The sequence below is a fragment of the Mizuhopecten yessoensis genome, unplaced genomic scaffold (assembly GCF_002113885.1).
Source record: "Mizuhopecten yessoensis strain PY_sf001 unplaced genomic scaffold, ASM211388v2 scaffold5547, whole genome shotgun sequence".
Lineage (NCBI taxonomy): Eukaryota > Metazoa > Mollusca > Bivalvia > Pectinida > Pectinidae > Mizuhopecten > Mizuhopecten yessoensis.
In genome coordinates this window covers 1,668,443-1,689,543 of record NW_018406103.1, presented here as the reverse complement: position 1 = coordinate 1,689,543, position 21,101 = coordinate 1,668,443, and the positions used below count along the sequence as shown (strand labels likewise).

The 21,101-nt window shown below is 34.9% G+C and overlaps 2 protein-coding genes across 2 annotated transcripts in view; one reads left to right on the top strand and one right to left on the bottom strand.

Moving 5' to 3' along the window:
- Positions 1-1,295: 1,295 nt before the first annotated feature.
- On the bottom strand, positions 1,296-8,074 carry LOC110450920 (60S ribosomal protein L7-like). The gene is made up of 6 exons (XM_021498722.1): positions 8,001-8,074; positions 6,784-6,886; positions 6,368-6,534; positions 5,581-5,718; positions 2,934-3,043; positions 1,296-1,584 (listed from the first exon to the last, which is right to left on the bottom strand). Exons 1-6 carry the CDS (start codon positions 8,009-8,011, stop codon positions 1,376-1,378), a joined length of 738 nt encoding a protein of 245 aa, XP_021354397.1. The 5' UTR covers positions 8,012-8,074; the 3' UTR covers positions 1,296-1,375.
- A 167-nt stretch (positions 8,075-8,241) lies between these two features.
- Positions 8,242-21,101, top strand: part of LOC110450919 (epidermal retinol dehydrogenase 2-like) — a 49,254-nt gene continuing 36,394 nt past the window's right edge. Inside the window, exons 1-2 of the mRNA XM_021498721.1 lie at positions 8,242-8,642; positions 13,081-13,246. Coding sequence (XP_021354396.1) covers positions 8,296-8,642; positions 13,081-13,246 — 513 coding nt within the window. The 5' untranslated portion in view covers positions 8,242-8,295. The remainder of the gene's footprint in view (positions 8,643-13,080; positions 13,247-21,101) is intronic.

Sequence of the window (21,101 nt, the reverse complement as noted above, 5' to 3'; positions counted from 1 at the left end):
TTTTCGAGTCTTAAATATAGTTTTATGTTAAGCTTTTATTCACATCGTTGTCATTCCTAAAATGGTATATTTATTAAGTTAGCGATTTGTTCCCTAGCATCATGCAGTGTTATTCTTTTTTGCACACTCAATCGTCCAAAATCAAGACGCTATCACTTAGATACGTTATGTTCATCTAAACAAGGCCAAGTATTGTAAGTCAATCCAAAGTCACCCACCGTGCTGTACACCTATCTCAGGATTATCAGCGTCTAGCTACTGTAATGAAACTATCCCGATACAGGGCAAACTTAATGATTGCAATCAGATGCAAAAATAATAACATCATGTTTTGTACTGAGGCACAAAAAACAGGAAGTGAACTACATTTCTTAACCTCGTTTTGGGAGACTATGACTAGAAACATGATTTAATATTCATTTAACTAACCCCAATTACTGTTGAAACTTATCAAATGTTATCATAATTAACCCTTTCGCCCCTCATAACTTTACCATGCATTGATATGGTCGAGTCCTTTATGGTCTTTACCGTGGTTAAAGGCTTAATGCGATTGCAAACCTAAGTATTCATGATTACAATACAGGTCAAAATATTAGCACAACAGTAGAAACATATTACCTGGTCCATAAATTATTCCCAATATACTTGATAACTCTAATTTGATTATCTGTCCCATTTGATTACATATCTGGCCAAACAAAAAAATATGCTGTTTAGGGTTCCCGACCGACCCTAGCTTTTTACCCCCCCGACCCAAAACTTTGCAATGAAAAATAAATAAATTGTTCCTTGCCTTTCAAAATGACGCATAATTTGCCTCAAAATGAGCCATGTTTATGTAATTCTTTGTTTTACATACAATAGTAGGGTCATAATCACATGACCACACAGAACACATGCAACAGACTTTTTTTTTTGGGCCTTATCCACATTCATGTTTACAAATGAAATCATAAATGTACCAAACAAACCAAGGTGCATTTCAATCCCTTTTGTTATTAAATAACAATTATTCTATATCCATTGAACATTTCACAGTTGTTAAAATTTGATAAAGCTGTTCAAGAATTAACTGTATTGGAGGGTTTGGGAGGCATTTTTTCAGAACCTATCAAAATACATAAAATGACTTAAGATAAGGAATGGTACTGTTGACATATCTGCCTTTAACCCCACAACCCATATTATATAAATAAGAAACAAGTGCCTCCCATCTTTCCAGAACCATTTATTATGGAACAGCCCTTATGATTGTGAAACTAGGACACAACTACTACAAAACACAAAGATCAGACATTGTATTCCCATCACAGGTGACTTTATTAAGTTAACGTTTCAGCCACTTAGATAAGACCAGTCCTATACCACACATCTAGATCATCCTCCGGAGCAGTGGGTTAATCTGGGTGTCGCGACAGCCAAAATCTCCACCATCATTGTAATGGTTGTACTTCCTCCTCCAGCCTCCAGTGGGCGTGTTCATCTTGAAGTGCCACAAGAAGTTAGAGGCAGCCTTGAAGTTGGGTCCGACCGTGTAGATCTCGTGAATCAGATCCTCGATACAGATGATTCCGAACTGACCTGGAAATCACAGAATCAAGACTAGTATACATCTAAAAGTTACAGACACACAAATCCAGGCTCACATAGGGATTTTACAATGAAATTCAAGGCTTTTTGAGGGCAATTTAGGACCTCTACCAGGAAAAAATATTGCCGCCATTTGTAAACTCAATTAAAATACAGCAATGCGAAAGTGTAACTTAGATACCTCTTAACTCATCATACAAGCACTAAAACAACCCTAAAATTTAAAACTGATAGTTAAATCGAAAATCGAAAATCGACGCGTAATAGATGTTTAATTTTCTTGCATTTTCACAAAAACACCAAATTTAATACACAACCATAGCTATGTGATTATTTTACTTTGACCCCTTTTAAGGCGTTTATTATTAGATTAGAGGCTTTTAGCCTTTTCTTCAATTTTAGTGCTGCTGAGGATAATCCTCTTTTTTAGGCCTGTTCAAAACCTGGAATCAACTACAAATACCATGCTCATATAGAGAAGCATAAGCACACAACGTTCTGTTAACTAACCTTGAAATGTCCAAATTGAAATTAACAGTCTTAAACATGAAACATATACAGCTAACAGTCCATGTGGGGCCTTTTTATGAAACATGAAAGATCTGTCATATACTTCTCTACAAATAGCGTTACAAACTTGAAGGTAAACTAGACAAGAGCCCCAATGGGCCTGCATCGCTCACCTGGTATTAATCTCACACTTGTAATCTTAAAAGTGGACTAAAATACAGCTACAGGCAGAATATCAGTGCTTGATTCCCAAGAACCTATTAAAAGATTTAAACATGAAGCCTGTGTCCTTGAATGTCGAACAAGGACATTAGGTCGAAAGTGGGTCAAGGTCATTCATTTGAACAAACTTGGTAGCCCTTCATCCCAGCAAGCTACAGGCCCAATATCAGTACCCTGGACCTTTTGGTTATTGAGAAGAAGTCGTTTGAAGATTTCCAGACATTTGACCCCTGCGACTTTGAAAGTTGGTCAAGGTCATTCATATCAACAAACTCGGTAGCCCTTCATCCCAGAATGCTACAGGCCCAATATCAGTACCCTGGACCTTTTGTTTATTGAGAAGTTGTTTAAAAGTCAAATATTGACGATGGCATAAGCTCACTTGGCCCTTCGGGCGAGATGAGCAAAAATGTCTACTCATGGATGGGATGGGAAGGGACAGACATGGGCAGCACTATATGGCGGGGGCATAAAAATTGCTTCATGATGAGACAATGGATCATACAGATACAGATCACGCTCCAGTAGGGACATGCCGAGCAGAAAACAGAATATGCATCACAAATGATAGGAGTTACTGTCATATGTCGCCACCTGACACTGCTTACCTAAACTCTTCTCAATGATAGCATTGTCGGTAAGTGGGATCCTTCTGCCGTCGACCTTAGCATATCCACGCTTGTAGATCAAGTCCTTCACACTCTTCAAGTTGGGGTACCTGAAATGTGCATTATATAGGATATAACAGCTGTCTCGTAACATCAAATGATCCAATTACTGGGTAAGAAATAAATTATAACTTTTGTACAATTTTTTGCTCAAAATTAATACAAGATCTTATTGTTACAAACAATAATACACAATGTCTGCTATGCATTGATTGATAAACAATTCACATTTTTCATCTTCTCAAAAGCCAACGAATCAAATTAAATAAAATTTTGCAGGAAGGTTTTATGGTCAAAACCATATCAAAAGTGTGAATTTTATGGATCTGACCCCTAGAGTTTGAGGGGCAGGACCAATACTGCAGAAATTTCAACAATCTGCTACTTTTAGACCCATATCTTATCGTTACAAAAACTGGATCAGACAGACAAAGCCTATATTAGTCATTTCCCAAAATATATTTTGTTTTATCAAAATATGCTTCTCTCGTATTGCCTTCTGTGCAAATATTAAGAAAATGTTTCTTTTTAAACTCTTTCTGTGCAAATATTAAGAAAACGTTTCTTCTTAAACCAAAGGGAAAATAATTCCACCTTACAAACATGAGCAAAAACATGCATATAATCAACACCATTATTGATTGCCTTAGAAAGATGCTTTATTAGCAGCAATTCTTGAAATTCTTCGTGAAGTATTGATCTTGAGAAAATGCATATAGTGTCTTTAAAGTAATCCTGAATACTTGTATAAGTCGGATCGATATTTCTGTTCATCCATCATAACGAAATTGAGTCATCAGTTTGATTAAGAAGACATTTGGTAATAATCATGCAGATGAACAATATTTATACAAGTAGTTGATAAGACTCTTTACAAAACAACATTGTTTTACCTACGATTTAAACATATACTTTGAAATATTAAAGACAGTATTATTTATGTTCTAGTGTAAACCACTCAAATCTTCCAAACAAGGTGTGAAGAAGAATGATCCTGAACATGTTTTTTTTAACATTTTATCTAATTTGGCAAGATATATTTATTGGACATGGGCGCAGGTAACTGAAATATTTTGCTGGCCCAAGGTGATTTTTGTTGGACATGATCATGACCGACCGTGTGACGGAGTTTGGCACACACTGTGAACACCTTTTTTGGACCTTCTATGTACTTGTCCTCACATGATGAACAGTTCTAAGTATGTTGAATGACTTTATTCATTAGGAAAAGCAAAATGTTTTCAAATTGCAGGGAAAGTAACTGAAGTCAATTCAAACTTGCAAAAAAAGAATGAATACTTTTCATTGTACAACACCATTGATGGATTTTCAGAAAAATAGGAATAGATGATTTGAAGTCTAGATTTGAGAAAATGTGTATAATATCCAGAAAGCAATAATTTTGTTCATCCATCATAACGAAATTGAGTCATCAGTTTGATTAAGAAGACATTTGGTAATAATCATGTAGATGAACAAAACTATATGGAATTAATCAGCCACATCTTCATCAATCAAGCACTGTCTTATTAAAGAGCATGACCATAGGCCTATATATATAACACATTAACACATGCTTTTAAATCTTGCCTTAATTGATGGGCCGATGTGTGATCTTAATAGAAAATCAATTAGTTTGCTTGTTCCAATTCCAATGATCGATTACATAATCTATATATATATAATCATCAGTTCATTACTGAACTAAAAGTGTCAAATGCACACAATGTAAAGCATGCACTGAAAATCATTTATGATTTATTTTGTGATTTTTTATTGCATCATTGATGATAACCATCAATTGTACAATAAAAATCACAGAATAAATCATAATCGATTTTCAGTGCATGCTTTACAGTGTATGCATTTGACAAAAAATCTGAACTAGATAAAAGCTGCTTATAAACCATTCTATAGTCAGGTTGGGAAAAACCACCAACTTGCACATAATAGGCACTCGCCTATTTTACGCCAGTTGGAGTATGGATTTGTTACTAAAAATAACCCAAAACAGTAACTTTTGCAAGATATTTTTAAAAATCGCATTAATTTACGACAAGGTAAATAATATTTTGCTAAAAGATGTTTACTGAAAGCGTTGGCTACTTAAAAACTTGATGTAACTTTACCGGAAGTATTGCATCTATTTTTGGTACTTTCCCACAAATAAAGTTTATTTTTGCATTTTATGTTTCATGACTGAATAAATGCGTCTTGGACAAACAATTTGAAAAAGTTAGATTACGGTGATTTTGGCTATTTTTAGTAACAAATTCATACCCCTATTGGCGTATATAATAGGCGAGTTTGCATATTATACACAAGTTAGTGGTTTTCCCCGACCTGATAGTATAAAAGAACAAGACCTGATGTATAAATAAACCCATTACGCAATTGTTCATCAATTACTTTAAATACTGATTACAATATTAAACTGATTGTTCATCACTACATACTTGCTCCATGTAAAGAGTTGTTTTGCCAGCATACAGTCAGACTTTAAAAACTTCCCCTTACATAGCTCATATCGGTCATCCAAATTTGTGTTTGTTTTGGATACCTATACCTATAGACCCCCAACACTTACCCCCACGTGATGAATGGCTCAGCGATTCTAAGCATGTTGATGGTGGCTTTGTTCATACGAATGAACACACCATTGTTGATCTGTCTCAAACGGAACAACTGCATCACCTTCCTGGGTCGGGGATGGACGCCGTTGATACTGTAAAATTGAATATCTGGTATTAAGATAATGTTCTCGGGGTAAAGCAAATTAATGAACATGAAATTTGTCGCCTAGTAAAAGTGAATTAATAAGCAGGTAATAGGGATTTTGGCTGGAAATTTTCAGGCATTTCCTGAACTTTATGCAACAGAGGCCATTATTTTTGCAATGCCTCTAGTAGGAGTCGAACCCAGGACCTCTGGCTTACTAGTCTTGCGTTCTAACAAATGAGCTAAAGAGAAATTCTCCCTAGCAGAGTCAGTAGTAACCGGCAAATATTTTACCAGGGTGACATACTCCCCCTCCAGGAAAGATTTTTTTCCCACAATGTTGACAAGTCCCAATGGAAAAGCATGAACCAATATGTTGGAAATAGTGGTGTCCCAAAAATCAATGAAAAAGCGCAAGGTAAGTAGACTCTGTTTGTATGAACTGTGTCAAAGGTTGCAGTCAAAAGATGGCACAAGGCCACTTTTGAAGTGAAAAGTTCCACTCACTATGTTTGTATCCAGCTGCCACATTAAAATATTAGGCAAAAAAGTTAAAAGGAACCCAAATTTCTTTCTTAAAAGGCTTTATCACTAGTAGGAAATGGGATGAACTCTTGTTTTATTTGTTTTTCGTACTAATATTAATCAAACTGTACCCTCTGATTCTCATTACGAATGCCAGCTTTGGCTCATCTGGAACATAGAAGTTGTCATTTGCCCTTGCTTGTCTATGTAGGCGAATGGTTTCCCTATCCATGGACCGGTATTCTTTGATATATTTTTCGGCTCTCTTAAAGATGGTCTGTTTCCTCGAAGCAGTTTTCTGGAAAGAAATTGAATGCATTTGAAATGATCTCCTTGAACTACGGATCAATATTGCACAAAAATTAATGCAACTGTCATATTACTAAAGACAATGTTGATCAATTATAGATTGACAAAAGTTACTGTTGTAGGCTAGAGTTTTTAAGTTCTTCAACTTTTCAAATTGATTAATCAATGACTTGAAACATGAAATTACACTCTTGAATATCTGGAACTGGATTAGGGAGTGGTAAGAATGAAAACTGACCTTTTTGCTGAGAATAGCAGCCTTGGCCCTCTTGGCACGGACTTCCTCGTTCCTCTTCCTCTTTTTCAAGAGGGTTTCTGGCACCTGCGGAACCTTCTTTTTTCTACAATGAGAATAGATTTCATGTTAGAATGGGTAATGTCCATTGTATACATAGTCTCAAGAATTGGATCCAACAATTGTATATGAGCTGGCGAGAGCGTACTTAGTACAGGGCACTTCAATATCTGACAAACAAGTTGAATCCGGTTATGGTTATAAATGTGCACATTGAAATAATGGGTGGACATGACCAAGCTGACATCAGTATTTGTTCCCTAGTCTTCACACCATGAATGCTACAGTAAATAATCCAAGACTAATGTACGCTACAGTAAATAATTAAGACTAAAGTCTTAAAATTCAATGTCCTATTTAATCAGAACATTTCGAAGACATCAATACCATTTCCGAGTTACTGTTGTTCGACTTCTTAGTGATAACTATAAATAATGGCATATTGTTGAAACTCTTAATTACATGCCATGCGCTGGATACTGTACAAAAGGAAATAAGAAAATGTGATGATGGGCAGGAAAGCATCCACCTTAAGTATATGGGTAGATGGTAACAATACTGAGAGTAATTTTGAAGATAAGTGGTCAGAAACTCGGTGTACATTGTGTCTAGCATTAAAACTCGCACAATAGGACTGTTTATGGCAAAATAGAGAGCAAGCCAACAACTAGTAAATACTTTTTCTTGTCCCCACACTAGAACTTTCAAACGTTGACAGATAAATATATAAGAGGGCTTACTTATCGATATCTGTGAGAGGAGTATATCTGAAACCTGGCAGCTAGATGCATGAATGGTACGGGGTTTTTTCATGACAACAAACGGTTTAAGAGACTTCAACGTTTTGCTACAGCAGTTTGCACTAATCCTACATCGACATCTATCTGTGAAAATGTCTAAAGTCTGGTGACGGGGCCAGAGAAAATTCAAGCTAGGCATTCAGTAACCAAATTGCAACATTTCAGAGTAAACTTCGCCATGTTGATATCACGCTCAAAATAATGATGATTGTAGTACAATCACAACATTTTTGTCGTAAATTATTAGTTATGTAGGTCGTTTAGACATTGGGACATTATTGGCAGAACTTAGAAATTGTCGATTTGATGTTTTAGCATGGATGATATCGGATTTAAAATACTAAGGGTAAATACACATACGTTTCCGCCATGTTGGCCTATTGAAAAGGCCGCTTAAGTCTTTTAACGCTCTAACTTCCGGTACAAGAAAAGCATTATTATCTTGTGGATATTTCATTTTTATTTTATATCAACAAAAGTCATTATTATTAAATTAAAATGCAACTAAAAGATAAAATACATAAGTACTAAGATATTCGTTTTGTTTTTAATGTTATTAGCGAACCACAGGATTTTAGGGTTAAAGGTGATAGGTCACGCTGACTTGATGGCTACAGCATGACAGGTGCTTTGACCTGACAGTTCAGTCGCGACGATGGAGAGGAAAGCAGCGAAAATGGATTCTACAGCAGACGACAGTTTTGAATCGGAAACTGTTCTGAGTATTCTAAAGGATTTAATGACATGCATGAAAGATGTGGTTGTGGCGTTACTTGTCAGTACATGGAGGTTTTTCATTTCGCCGCCAAGGAAATGTGTAAAAAATGAAATCGTACTCATCACAGGTAGCGGGTCTGGGATCGGCAGACAATTAGCAGAAGAATTTGCGAAACTTGGAGCAATTCTGGTGCTTTGGGATATTCAGGAAAATACAAACTTAGAGACAGCAGATTTAGTTCGACAAGCTGGTGCGAAATGTTATTGTTACATTTGCGATGTTGGGTAAGTTTTCGAGTTCTATCTTATTGAAGCTGTAGCTGCGACATTTGGCAGGTGGAGGATTGTACCAAAATGTTTGGCTAGAGGCTAAATGAATTGTTCACAAATGTCACGCTGTTGTACTCGCATGTCATGTCAGAATATCAGTGTAGAACAAATTGACCTGTCAACCCTCCCATGCATGTGATCTGTGAAACACACATGAAGCATTGTACATGTCGTGTACGATTATAAGAACTCTCCTCTTGACTGGAAACTTTTACTGTATTGGAATTTTGCAATACAGAACAATAAACTGCAATCAATAATTAAGAAATATTTCTATTTATTTTATTTATTTATTTTAAATCATACTTTTTTGTTATAATATCTTATATTCGAATTTGTGAATTAATAAAAATAATTTATAATAAATATTGTATTATAAAATCCATTTTAACGATATTGTTTGAAATCACGAATCAAATCTTGTGTCCGAAATGAAATATATCTTCAAAGTGCAACAAATTCATCCTCAAAAAGCAGATATGAAACTAAAGAACAGAAACTCCAGATCTAAGATACATAATTAATTGAATTCAGGTCGTTTAGGTACTTGGTCGTTTCAGTATTTCTGAAAGTCGTTTCGGTACTTCAGAAAGTTGTTTCGGTACTTCTGAAAATCGTTTAGGTACTTATGGAAAACACACTTTGGTACCAAGTTTTAGTCAACGTCACCACTTTTTGCGTGCTGTATACCTTCAAGGGAAGTAACTCTAAGTCAAACTTGTGCTATAATACACGCGTTTGTATCAGTTTGTTATTTTGATTTGCTCATGTTTCTAATATTTTTCTTTGATAGATTTTTTGAAGTGGTCTTTGCTTGTTTTGATACAGTCCATGTATATTTGATATAAGCACGAACTTGATATCTAATATGTCAGTGACATAAGTTTTTTTTACACGTCATGAATCATGAATACCAAAACCAAACAAGATTAATATTATTACATTGATGAATAATTTTATATATATAACATGTTTAATTAATAATTAGCTAAGTATAGCAGGACATATATACATAACATGTTTAATTCATATTTCAATATTCAATAATTTCTAAGTATAACGGGACATATATATAATGTATTAATAATAACAGAGACGTATAATGTAGTATACGTCTCTGATAATAATTAATTAAGAATAATAATAATACTAAAACACATAATAACAATAGGTATTTCCATCCGAAATGGAAATCCCTAATTATTAGCTAAGTATAACGGGACATATATATAACATGTTTAATTCATATTTTAATAATTTCTAAGTATAACGGGACATATATATAACATGTTTAATTCATATTTTAATAATTTCTAAGTATAACGGGACATATATATAACATGTTTAATTCATATTTCAATAATTTCTAAGTATAACGGGACATATATATAACATGTTTAATTCATATTTCAATAATTTCTAAGTATAGCGGGACATATATATAACATGTTTAATTCATATTTCAATAATTTCTAAGTATAACGGGACATATATATAACATGTTTAATTCATATTTCAATAATTTCTAAGTATAACGGGACATATATATAACATGTTTAATTCATATTTCAATAATTTCTAAGTATAGCGGGACATATATATAACATGTTTAATTCATATTTCAATAATTTCTAAGTATAGCGGGACATATATATAACTGTCATTTTTATGACAAGTTGGTGAATTCCCTCAACGTTGAGCTACTACGATCTACTCAGCTGCTCAGTTAAAAAAGCAAACGTTAAATAAAGAACCATCGCGTATGTTGCGGGATCACATTTGAAGTTTGAAAACAATGATTGACTGATCTGCTTGATTGTTTTAACAACTACGAAAGCAAACGTTAAATAACCAACCAACAATAAATAATAATTATCAACTAATAAACGAAGTACCGAAAATAAACAACCAACAATAAATGACAAATGAGAAATATTTATGAACTAAAAAACGAAGTACCGAAAAAATCGTTGAAGTACCGAAACTACTTACAAAAAGTACCGAAACTTCTTATTTTTGAAGTACCGAAACTACCGTGTACCGAAACGACTGTACCCCTAATTAATTGCATGCCAGCTAATAATAAGTACAGCCAGTCCAGGCACAAATATGATAATATGATTAAAGTACTGAATATTAACCATAATAACCATGTTTTTCTCTCAGATATATACCTCTGTTTCAATACAGGAATGAAATCAAAAGTTTGTGACCCTCATGAAATGTTAACGTTGGAATCTTGGAAGTCAAATTAAAATTCTGAGATACAGAATCTGAAGTTGTAAAGATATCATAAGGTGTCAGAAATTTGATTATGTGGTACTTTTAATAGACAGTTGCTTGTTTTTGACAAAATTTAATGTATAATTATGCAGCGGAACTGGACTGCAGGGTCGATCGTTAGCGTCCAGAATCAGAGAGCTCGATTGGTAGAGCATCTGTCTAAGAGTTCGGAGGGTCCAGGGTTTAAACTCCCAGAGTATGTTTTAACTCCTATTACATTTGGTGCCTTTGACCAACCCTTGTTTCAAGTACGCCTAGGGTGAATGTATGACAATGGGATACAACCTGGCATAAGTTGTAAATAGTTGTGTCTTTGAGGGCTAAAACTTAAAAAAAGAGGGAGGAATGTAGCGGAACTGGACTGGGTCGATTGTCACCGACCAGATACATGTATGCGTACGTAGCTCAATTTGGTAGAGCGTCCTTCTAGAGGAACCCCTATTACAATTCATATATATATATATAATTAACCCTTTCACCACTGTAGACCATAATGGATCCATCCATATCAATGCATGGTAGAGTCTACTAAAGTTACATAGGGGTGAAAGGGTTAATATAAGCAACATTATAATATCATACAACTGTGTTACCTGTGTTATTATTCTTTTAACTAGTCGTTAATATTTATAAATAAGTATCCATTGGTCATTTGGCATGACTTATGATATCACTACTATATCTTTTCATTTCAGATGTGGTCTTTTCAAATTAATTAAAAGGAAGGGTTTCATACTCATTTCTTGCATGTTCAAGAACTCTACATTTTAAATCATTATTTGTTTTTTCTTGGTCAGAACTGGTGCTAAATGATCAAGATATATGGCTATTGATTTTGTTGAGTTTTTATACGACCGTCAAATTTGAGTAGTATTATGGTATGGCGTTGTCCGTCCGGCGTAAACTTTGTTTGTCCGGTAATCTACTCCTACATTTTTCGACTGATCTATTTGAAACTTGGTATACAATATAATCATGATATGAAGTTGTGTCTCCCTTAAAAGATTTTTGATTCAACAATTTTTCCAAAAGTTATTGCCCCATGTTCATTTCAGTATTTGAATTTTGTCCGGAGATCTCCTCCTACATTTTTCGACCGATCTATTTGAAACTTGGTATACATTATAATCATGATATCAAGTTATGTCTCCCTTAAAAAAAAATTGATTCAACAAATTTTCCAAAAGTAATTGCCCTTTGTTCATTTCAGTATTTGATTTTTGTCCGACAATCTCCTCCTACATTTTTCAACGGATCTCTTTGAAACTTGGGATACATTATAATCATGATATCAAGGTATGTCTCCCTTAAAAAAAAATTGATTCAACAAATTTTCCAAAAGTAATTGCCCTTTGTTCATTTCAGTATTTGATTTTTTGTCCGGAAATCTCCTCCTACATTTTTTGACCGATCTCTTTGAAACTTGGTATACTTTATAATCATGATATGAAGTTGTGTCTCCCGTAAAAAAAAAATTGATTCGACGAATTTTGTAAAATGTACTGGCTTTTGTTCATTTCAGTATTTGATTTTTTGTCTGAAGATTTTCTCCTACATTTTTTATAGCATTTGATCAGCTAACCACTCTTAAAATGATGCAGATCTTATTTCAATGTAAGAAAGTATATAACACTATATGGCATTCGACGGGCGTATTTTGTTCCGCTCCGCGGTACTCTTGTTAATATGATTCTTTGGACCTTTGAATGAATTGTCAGATAATTTATATAAAGGAGGAGTGTAGCTCCCCTGGGGACATGATGGCCAATTTTCCAAAAGGGGGGATTAGGTGTTAAACGTTAAACTGTCCTTTCGTCTTGCCAGACCAGTTTTAAAATTATATTTCAATCAGATATCCTATGAAGCATCCTTGGGATCAGGAAATCAGATGTTAGGTAGAAGAAGGGTATGTGTCCCCCTTTGGTACTGATGAAAGGAATAGCCAAAAAATGGGGTTTTGTAATATTACTACAAATGAGAAATTTTTGCTTTGATTGCTTAAAATATCTAGGTGAGTGATACAGGCCTTCTGTACCTTTTGTTAGTCCTTTTAGCCATGTACAGTACATGTATATGAATACAGATTTAAATTGTAATTCTTTTGTTGCAGAAATCGAGATGATGTTTATAGAACGGCCAAACGGGTAAAACAAGAAGTTGGTGATGTGACTATTTTGGTGAACAATGCGGGCGTTGTTAGTGGGAAAAAACTTATTGATATTCCCGACCATCAGATAGAGAAAACCATCAACGTTAATTTATTGGCACATTTCTGGGTAAGTGAAAAACCATTTACCATTATATTAACCCTTTCACCACTGTAGACCATAATAGAGACATCCAGATCAATGAATGGTAGAGTCTACTAAAGTTACATAGGGGTGAAAGGGTTAAGGATCCTCTTACTACTGTCAAAAACTGTAACTAGGCATTGATCTGGGTTTTTTCCAACATGACTACAGCTTTGATAAATAATTTCGATAATTATATAAGAAAACCATAACTAGAGTTGGGACATTTATGAAAAAATACCCAGCAAGACCCGTACTTGTTAACAAGCAAGGACAAACTAAAATGTCGGCACTTCCTTAGAAACGATAGTCGGAAGAAGAGATGGAGAAGATCTCAAAACCAGATAAAAATAAACTTAAAAAATAAATAAATTCTCAATTGAAAGCTTTTTAACTTGCACTGTCAGGTTTAAGCTCGTGGCGAATTCTAGATTTGTATGTATAGAAATGCAGGGGTATACGATGTACAATTCCACTATGCTAGTCAACCACGGTTTGTAGATTTTATGTCAGGACTAAGTGCACCAACTTTCAGTATTTATACTCTGAAAATATTGTGGGCTTGTAAAATTCTTCAAAATGTGCCTTCAGGCATGTACTCCAAGTGAAAAATTATACACCTCTGTAAATAAAATGTATATGGACATCAGTGATGCTTACTTACTTTTAAATTAGTGTTATATATTCTTCTGAGTATGCGTTTACTGTACATGTAAAAGTGAACATTTTTGTCTTTGCAAGTTTTTTGTTATTTTTGCATTTATACTACATCATAGCAAAAGTACACTTAAACATGCAGTACTAAATAGTAGTAGTGTATCGTCGTCACAAAAATATGCACACAGTGACATTCTTTTTTTTTTTAAAGGGAACACACAAAAATTCCATTTTCAGGCCAAACAAAATATATTTTGTGTTTCCCCTACTTTTATCCTAATTTTTTGTGCCAACCCTATATATAGGTAATATTAGTTTTCAAAGAAGCACTGGTAAAGTCAAGATCACTCGGCCCATATATGATAAAAAAAAAAATATAAATTTATTTTTTTGTTACCTACCCTAAATTTTTCAAACATGTTATATACGAAACACATTTATTTTTTTGTTTGGCCTTAGATTATGTATGTTTACATTTAATCAGGCTTGTAGAAAAACAAAATCATCAACATTTGAGAAATGTGGACTCCTCGACAAACTTTCTAGGTATACGTAAGAGAAACAGGGAAACTATCAGTATATATATATTAGCCTATTGACACACATTACATCATTATATATCTAACCAGTTTGATAATAATTTGCTATACTAACATGACTATCTACATGTACCTATTTAGGGTCAGCCAGTTGACAAGCTTCCGTATGCGTAACCACCATGATCTCTGTCCGAGGTCAACTATTGTTTGATCAGTTACCTCAACATTTACTATCACGACCTTTATCAAGGTCAATAATTGTCGTCTAGTCAGTTGTTTATATATCAATTTAACCCTCTCACCACTGTAGACCATAATGGACTCATCCAAATAAATGTATGGTAGAGTCTACTTAAGTTAATACCTAGGAGTGAAAGGGTTAAGGATCCCTGTACGTACCATCGTCAAATTAACTACGCATTGCATATTGTGTTTTTTTTCCAGCATGACTATATTTTTGATAAATCATTTCTGAAAAGAAAACCATACCTTGCCATACATTTATTATAAAATACTAAAATGAAAAAAAAAATAAAAATAAAAAACAATGTTCTGCATGTAAATATGATGCAGTCAGAGACTACCATGTATTTATGGGGATGAGTCGATTATGGTCTATACAGTGGTGATAGGATTAAGACCAGGATTGGAACAACGTACTTCAAATTCAAATGTGTTGCTCTATAACCAAATGAACTAAACCTAGTCAACTGATAAAAGGAGCCTAATTGGTCCAGCTGTTGAAATTAAGTTTAGGGTAATACAAAATCAAAGGGAGTTAATTACTATATATATATATAGAAAACCACAATGGAATTCTCTAGTGTTTTGCCGGCAATGGAACAGGGACCCTTTAACATTGTTTCATTGCCATTATTAAGGCCCTACTAAAAACACGTAAATTAAAAAGGTTCAACAATTGGCAAAATTAAAGGTCATCTTGCATGTATACATATTCGTATCATTGCATTGTGATGACATTATTCTCTGCAAGTGAAGGAAACCTAATGTAATTATGTTTTGTTGGTTAATGAAAATAAAGTTACGCAAACTACTTCATATTCCTGTGTGGATGTCTGTGTCTAGGAGCAAATTTTCATTACCACGAATAATTAAAAGTAGTAACTCCATGTTAATATGAAGCATGTGTGATGGGAAGGGACATTACGATTTTGAAATCCCAATTAATGTATTGCAGAAAGCTGTAGCGTTCAAGTGATCATATGAGGTGGCACTATAAATGATACCATTGGAAGCACTGTCCCACTACAAACAGAACACAATACATCTTCAGCACTCACGCAGGCATAATGATAACACACATACAGAGATTATTAGCCAGGTGGCACAGGACTATAAGTTAATTGGCACCTGATAAGGCAGCTCCTGCGAATTCCTAAAAATTGTATTGATTAATGTAAATATGCTTATTGTATTTACTGTAAAAATGGTCTGGGGTGGATGTTGCGGTATCTGTGCTGTAGCGTTCAAGTGATCATGAGGTGGCACTATATAAATGATACCGTTGGAAGTACGGTCCCACTACAAACAGAACACAATGCATCTCCAGCACTTACTACGCAGGCAAATACAGACATTATATAACTAAGCCAGGTGGCATAGGACTATTATAAGTTAGCGCCTGATAAGGTAGCTGTGAATTCCTAAACATTGTATTGATTAATGTATATGCTAGTTGTTGTATTCATTGTATATCTATGTACTGTAAAGCACTTTAGAGTGGCTTATTATAGAGCTAGATAGGGCTCATGTATATTATTATTGTTTTTATGATAACTGCCAAAATCACACTGCATGTACATTAAATATTATCAATTTATCACATTAACTTGCTGAACTGATACTAGTTTTTGTTCTACCGGTATACACTATGCATCACTAGAGCTGTAAACAGATATGTACAATGTAATTATTTTAGCCCACTCAAATTCTACCTCGTAATATCACAATTTAACAGATTAACACATTGTTGAACTGAATTGACACACCCACAATATAATGTACTATATATGCAATTAATGACAATTTACGGATATCAATTAGCACTATCCTTGGTTAGCATAGGTAGTCAAAGGATGAAAAATAGCACTAAATTAAGGCTTCAGCTACAACATGTACATTATAACAAGTAAAAAAGGCGCTTAATTTTTACATATAGTAAAACCTTGATATAACGCCGCTCATTTTATTTGCCACCTCACTTACTGCCAACATGTTTCAAGGTCCCTTTGTCTCTTTTTCTTAAGAATTCCTTTACAATTATTTGTTTCCCTAAATTTATCGCCAAACCCCTTTATAATGCCAGAATTTATCGGCAGTATAATGTCAGGTTTTGCCGTATTTAGCTGGCATGGGAACACTGTTGAGATTTATTGCAGCATTCCATGTCCTTTTCATAGTAGATCACAGTGTTCCGAAATAGCTGGGTGATTCCTCTGTAGCAACCTATACAATATAATCTAATTAAAGTGAGAGCACTTGTACACATGTATTCTGAAAGAATTCTTGAAGCTTTTGGTTATAGCTGGCATTGAGAAGTTGCAGATGGCAGCTGGTTGTCATGGGAAGTGTTGGTACAATGTGGCTACGGCTTGGCATACATATATATGTTAATCCCACTTATAACAGAACTCTGTTGTCCACGTCCCCTGCAGAATTGAGTGTTTTTTCTTCTGTGTCTTTGGTCATGATCAGTTCAGGAAACATTGAAGATCCCGCTGCATGTGTATCGATCTTAAAAGACAACTGGTAATGTGGGAATAATGTAGAATAGGGATTTTTTTCTGTGTCTTCATCATCCATCAGTTCATGATCAGGGGGCATTGACGAAACTTGAAGAAGAGACATGCTGTATCCCATGGCCATTGCATGTGTATCTAAAAAAGGCAACTAATGTGAGGCCCCCTGATTCTGTTGACGTTTTATTGTGTCCACTAAAAAGAGGACATGGAAGAGACCAAAATTGATCTGCTGACCCCAATAACCCATTCACCCCGGAAATTTCATAATGAACTATTCCAACCTTTGAATTGGAAGGGTTCAAATGTGTCTTCAGGGTTAAATGAGTTCATGCAAACTTGGGACCTCTTTTGGTATGGGGTCACCTGCCCAACTAAGTGGGTTTTCTGCAGGTACTCTGGTTTCCTCCCAGATTAAGACACCCTGCACAATAACATCGAGAGTGATTAGAATAAGTTGAAATATATTGTTCATAATTTTTGTTAAATAAATAAAATCTAAAGTGAAGATAAAGTGGGATGAAACACAAAGGTTATAAATGTACTTTATAAAAAGTATTCCGCACACAAAGGCTTGATTCGGTTTATGTTTTTGTGTCCAGGATTGATAGTGGTATAACTAGGACAAAGCAGATGAGCAGGGCATGTCTCAGACTTTGTATTGACGCTTTAGAACAATAGGTACCCTCCTGATCATAACCTCATTAAATCAAGATTGATTGTGGTAGTAATTGGCCGTGAATTGTAACATCAGTTTAACATACCGGTACATGTAGATTGTCATAAAATTGTAAGTCAGCAGATCAAGAATGGAGCAAGTACATTTTTGTACTTGGTCAATACTAATATATATATAGCAGAAGCTGAACTTAGATATTTCTTGTTGTGATTGTTGGTTTTACCATTAACCCATTCACCCCGAAAGTCACACTTGAACCTTACCAAATCAAGGATTGGGCAAGTCTAGTTTAACCCTTTCACCCCTATGTAACTTAAGTAGCCTCTACCATGCATTGATCTGGACGAGTCCATAATGGTTTACAGTGGTGAAAAGGTTAAAAAAATATGAGAGTGAATTAGTTAAATAAGAGCTGCTGATCATGAGCTGCTGACATCCCTAACACGTATTTACGCAAGTGCAATCTAAAACGTTACATAGAAATGTATATACACCCATTATATCATGTAAATATAAAAATATACAACATTTGATATAGCGCCCTATCTAGCTATACTAACATAAGCCACTCTAAATTGCTTTACAGTACATACATGTAGATATACAATTTAATACAATGAATACATTTAGCATATACATTATCAATACAACTTTGAGGAATTCACAGGAGCTGCCTTATCAGGCGCTAACTACTAGTCCTATATCTAGTAATATCTCCCTATGTATGTATGCCTGCGTGTGTGCTGGAGATGTATTGTGTTCTGTTTGTAGTGGGACCGGACATCCAACGGTATGATTTATAATGCCACCTCACTTGAATGCCACAGCACAGATACCGCAACATCCACCCAAGGGGGGGTTTCCATTTGGGGGAAAATTGAGGAGGAAAATTGTTAAAAGACATGATTTTTAAAGAAAATTCTCAGGGTAGGGTGGGGGGGNGGGGTGTTCTTGAAGCCCCTCAAAAAAACTGGATTCGCCACTGCAAGTCCTCATCATCATCCCTTGCATTGGTGGAAAATTGATCTCTAGGATAAAAGCTGGCAATGTATTTTACCCTGTAGACAAAATTTAATCATTGTCTAACAGTTAATGTCTACCTGCCATACAAGTGTAGCATAAACCTCCACCCACTCGTATAGTTCTTCAAACAAGTCTATTGGCTTTAGATGTATCTTGTACATGTGTATTCACAACCTCTCAGGGTTAGACAATAAGGGTAGCCCAATAGTCTGAGACGAGTGAAATCTCCAGCTGGCCTCTAGGTAGTAATTCTACAAATTGCTAGCCCGATTGACAAGTCAAAATTTGAGATTGATTACCATGTTGAATAATTATTTGGCAGGTGGAAAAAAATTGCGTATGGACTAGAAAAATCAGAAACTATTAGCCTGACTGACTAGTGTTTTTAGAAATCAATTTCTATATAGATGTATGTAGGATAAAACATAAGTTTCATGATAAAACTTGAATAGGTATGCTTAATTAAGAGAGCATTAATGTAAAGGACCGTAGCTGACATATTCCATCCTCAGACGGTTCCTATATATATTATATGTATCTATATATGGGGCAACGAGTTATATGGGATTTTACCGTCTATATTACTTCTTTGACCCATATGTATCTATATATATATATATCTAATTATCTAAAAAACTATATGAAAGGTGCTGAAATCTTTGATAAAAGATGTTTCCCTGTCATGTTTTTTTGCTATGTATCTTTCGATAGTGTATGCTGTTTTCAGTTTACTGATTAGAGTAGGTAGGTAAAGCTCTTTGCAAAAACACTTTTGACAATATATGTAGTGTTTCATATTTAGAATTATGACATTTTTCTGCCCTGTTATTCAGATTTTGATTTTGTGTTATTTTCCCAAAAATAAAACATTTTTTACATATATTAAAAGTCACATTACAAGTAGTTTGGATCCAAATTTGGAAAGCAAGAATAACATTTTGGACTTAATTACATTCCCATAGTACATGCTGAATAGTTCTGTTAATATAAATAGATCCCATCTTCATAATCTCATGATCTAAGAGTTGCTTGTGTAGGCGACACATCCACTCCTGTGAAATTGTTGTCTAGTTTTACGCTCTACCGAATGAATCGGCTCAAGGGGAATTCTCCCTTACTGATTCTTTAAGGTGTGGCTAGTATTTTATCAGGATGACATTATTGGTTACACAGATTTTTGGCAGGGTATACAGGATGGTATGACCCTAAAGGGTTTTCGTATTTCCTAAGGCCGATAGGCCGAAGGAAATCCGAAATCCTGTAGGGTCATATGAATTTATTACCCCTTTGAGTCTTTTATAATAAAAACAAAGAAAAATAACAGGCACAGTACAGTATCTCATTTAGTTTTGTTTTATCAAATTCCTCGAACTGTTCTTCCTGATTCCTTTCTTTTAAAAACGTCCTCAGCATGTTTGCCGCTCATCTGTTAGACTTTTGTGTGTTATGTGGCACATAATTAGCCCTTTTGGCGAGTATTTCCTCATCAGTATGCGAAGCTAAACGTTTTGCCATTTTGTAAACAGCGAAGCAGACGACGAATGCGAGTTGTCTCCCGATACCCGGCCGTAAGATACAAAGACACGTGACCCGTATACCCCTTGTAAAATCCCGTGATTCCACAGTATTACTGCTGAGAATCACGTGACATGACCGTATACCCCCTGAGATTTTTGTATACCCCCTGGTATTTACGAATGCGGTTTGGTACACTGTAGTTTTTAACCAATCAGATTCCTAGATTTTTCTCAAAGGGGTAATAATATGAAATATTTACACCTATCATAAAGGACATACTACAGTTACATACAGCATAAAAAAATGCAGATATAGAGCATAAAGGAACAATTTTAAAGATTTCGCTTTGTCACGATCAGGAGAGATAACGTATTTAACCTTTTATTGATGACCTATAACCTTTTTAGGTCACCTGAGCTTTGCTCAAGTGACCTATTCCAATCGCTTTTCGTCCGTCGTGCGTCGTGCGTAAACTTTTACATTTTCAACTTCTTCTCAAGAACCAGTGGATGGATTTTTTTCAAACTTGGTCAGAATCATCCTTGGTAGATGAGGCTTCAAAATTGTAAAATTGGGATTCCTACCCCAACCCCTGGGGCCAGGGCGGGGCCCCAAAGGGAAAATTAACCAATATTTCAAAAATCTTCTTCTTCAGACTCAGAGGT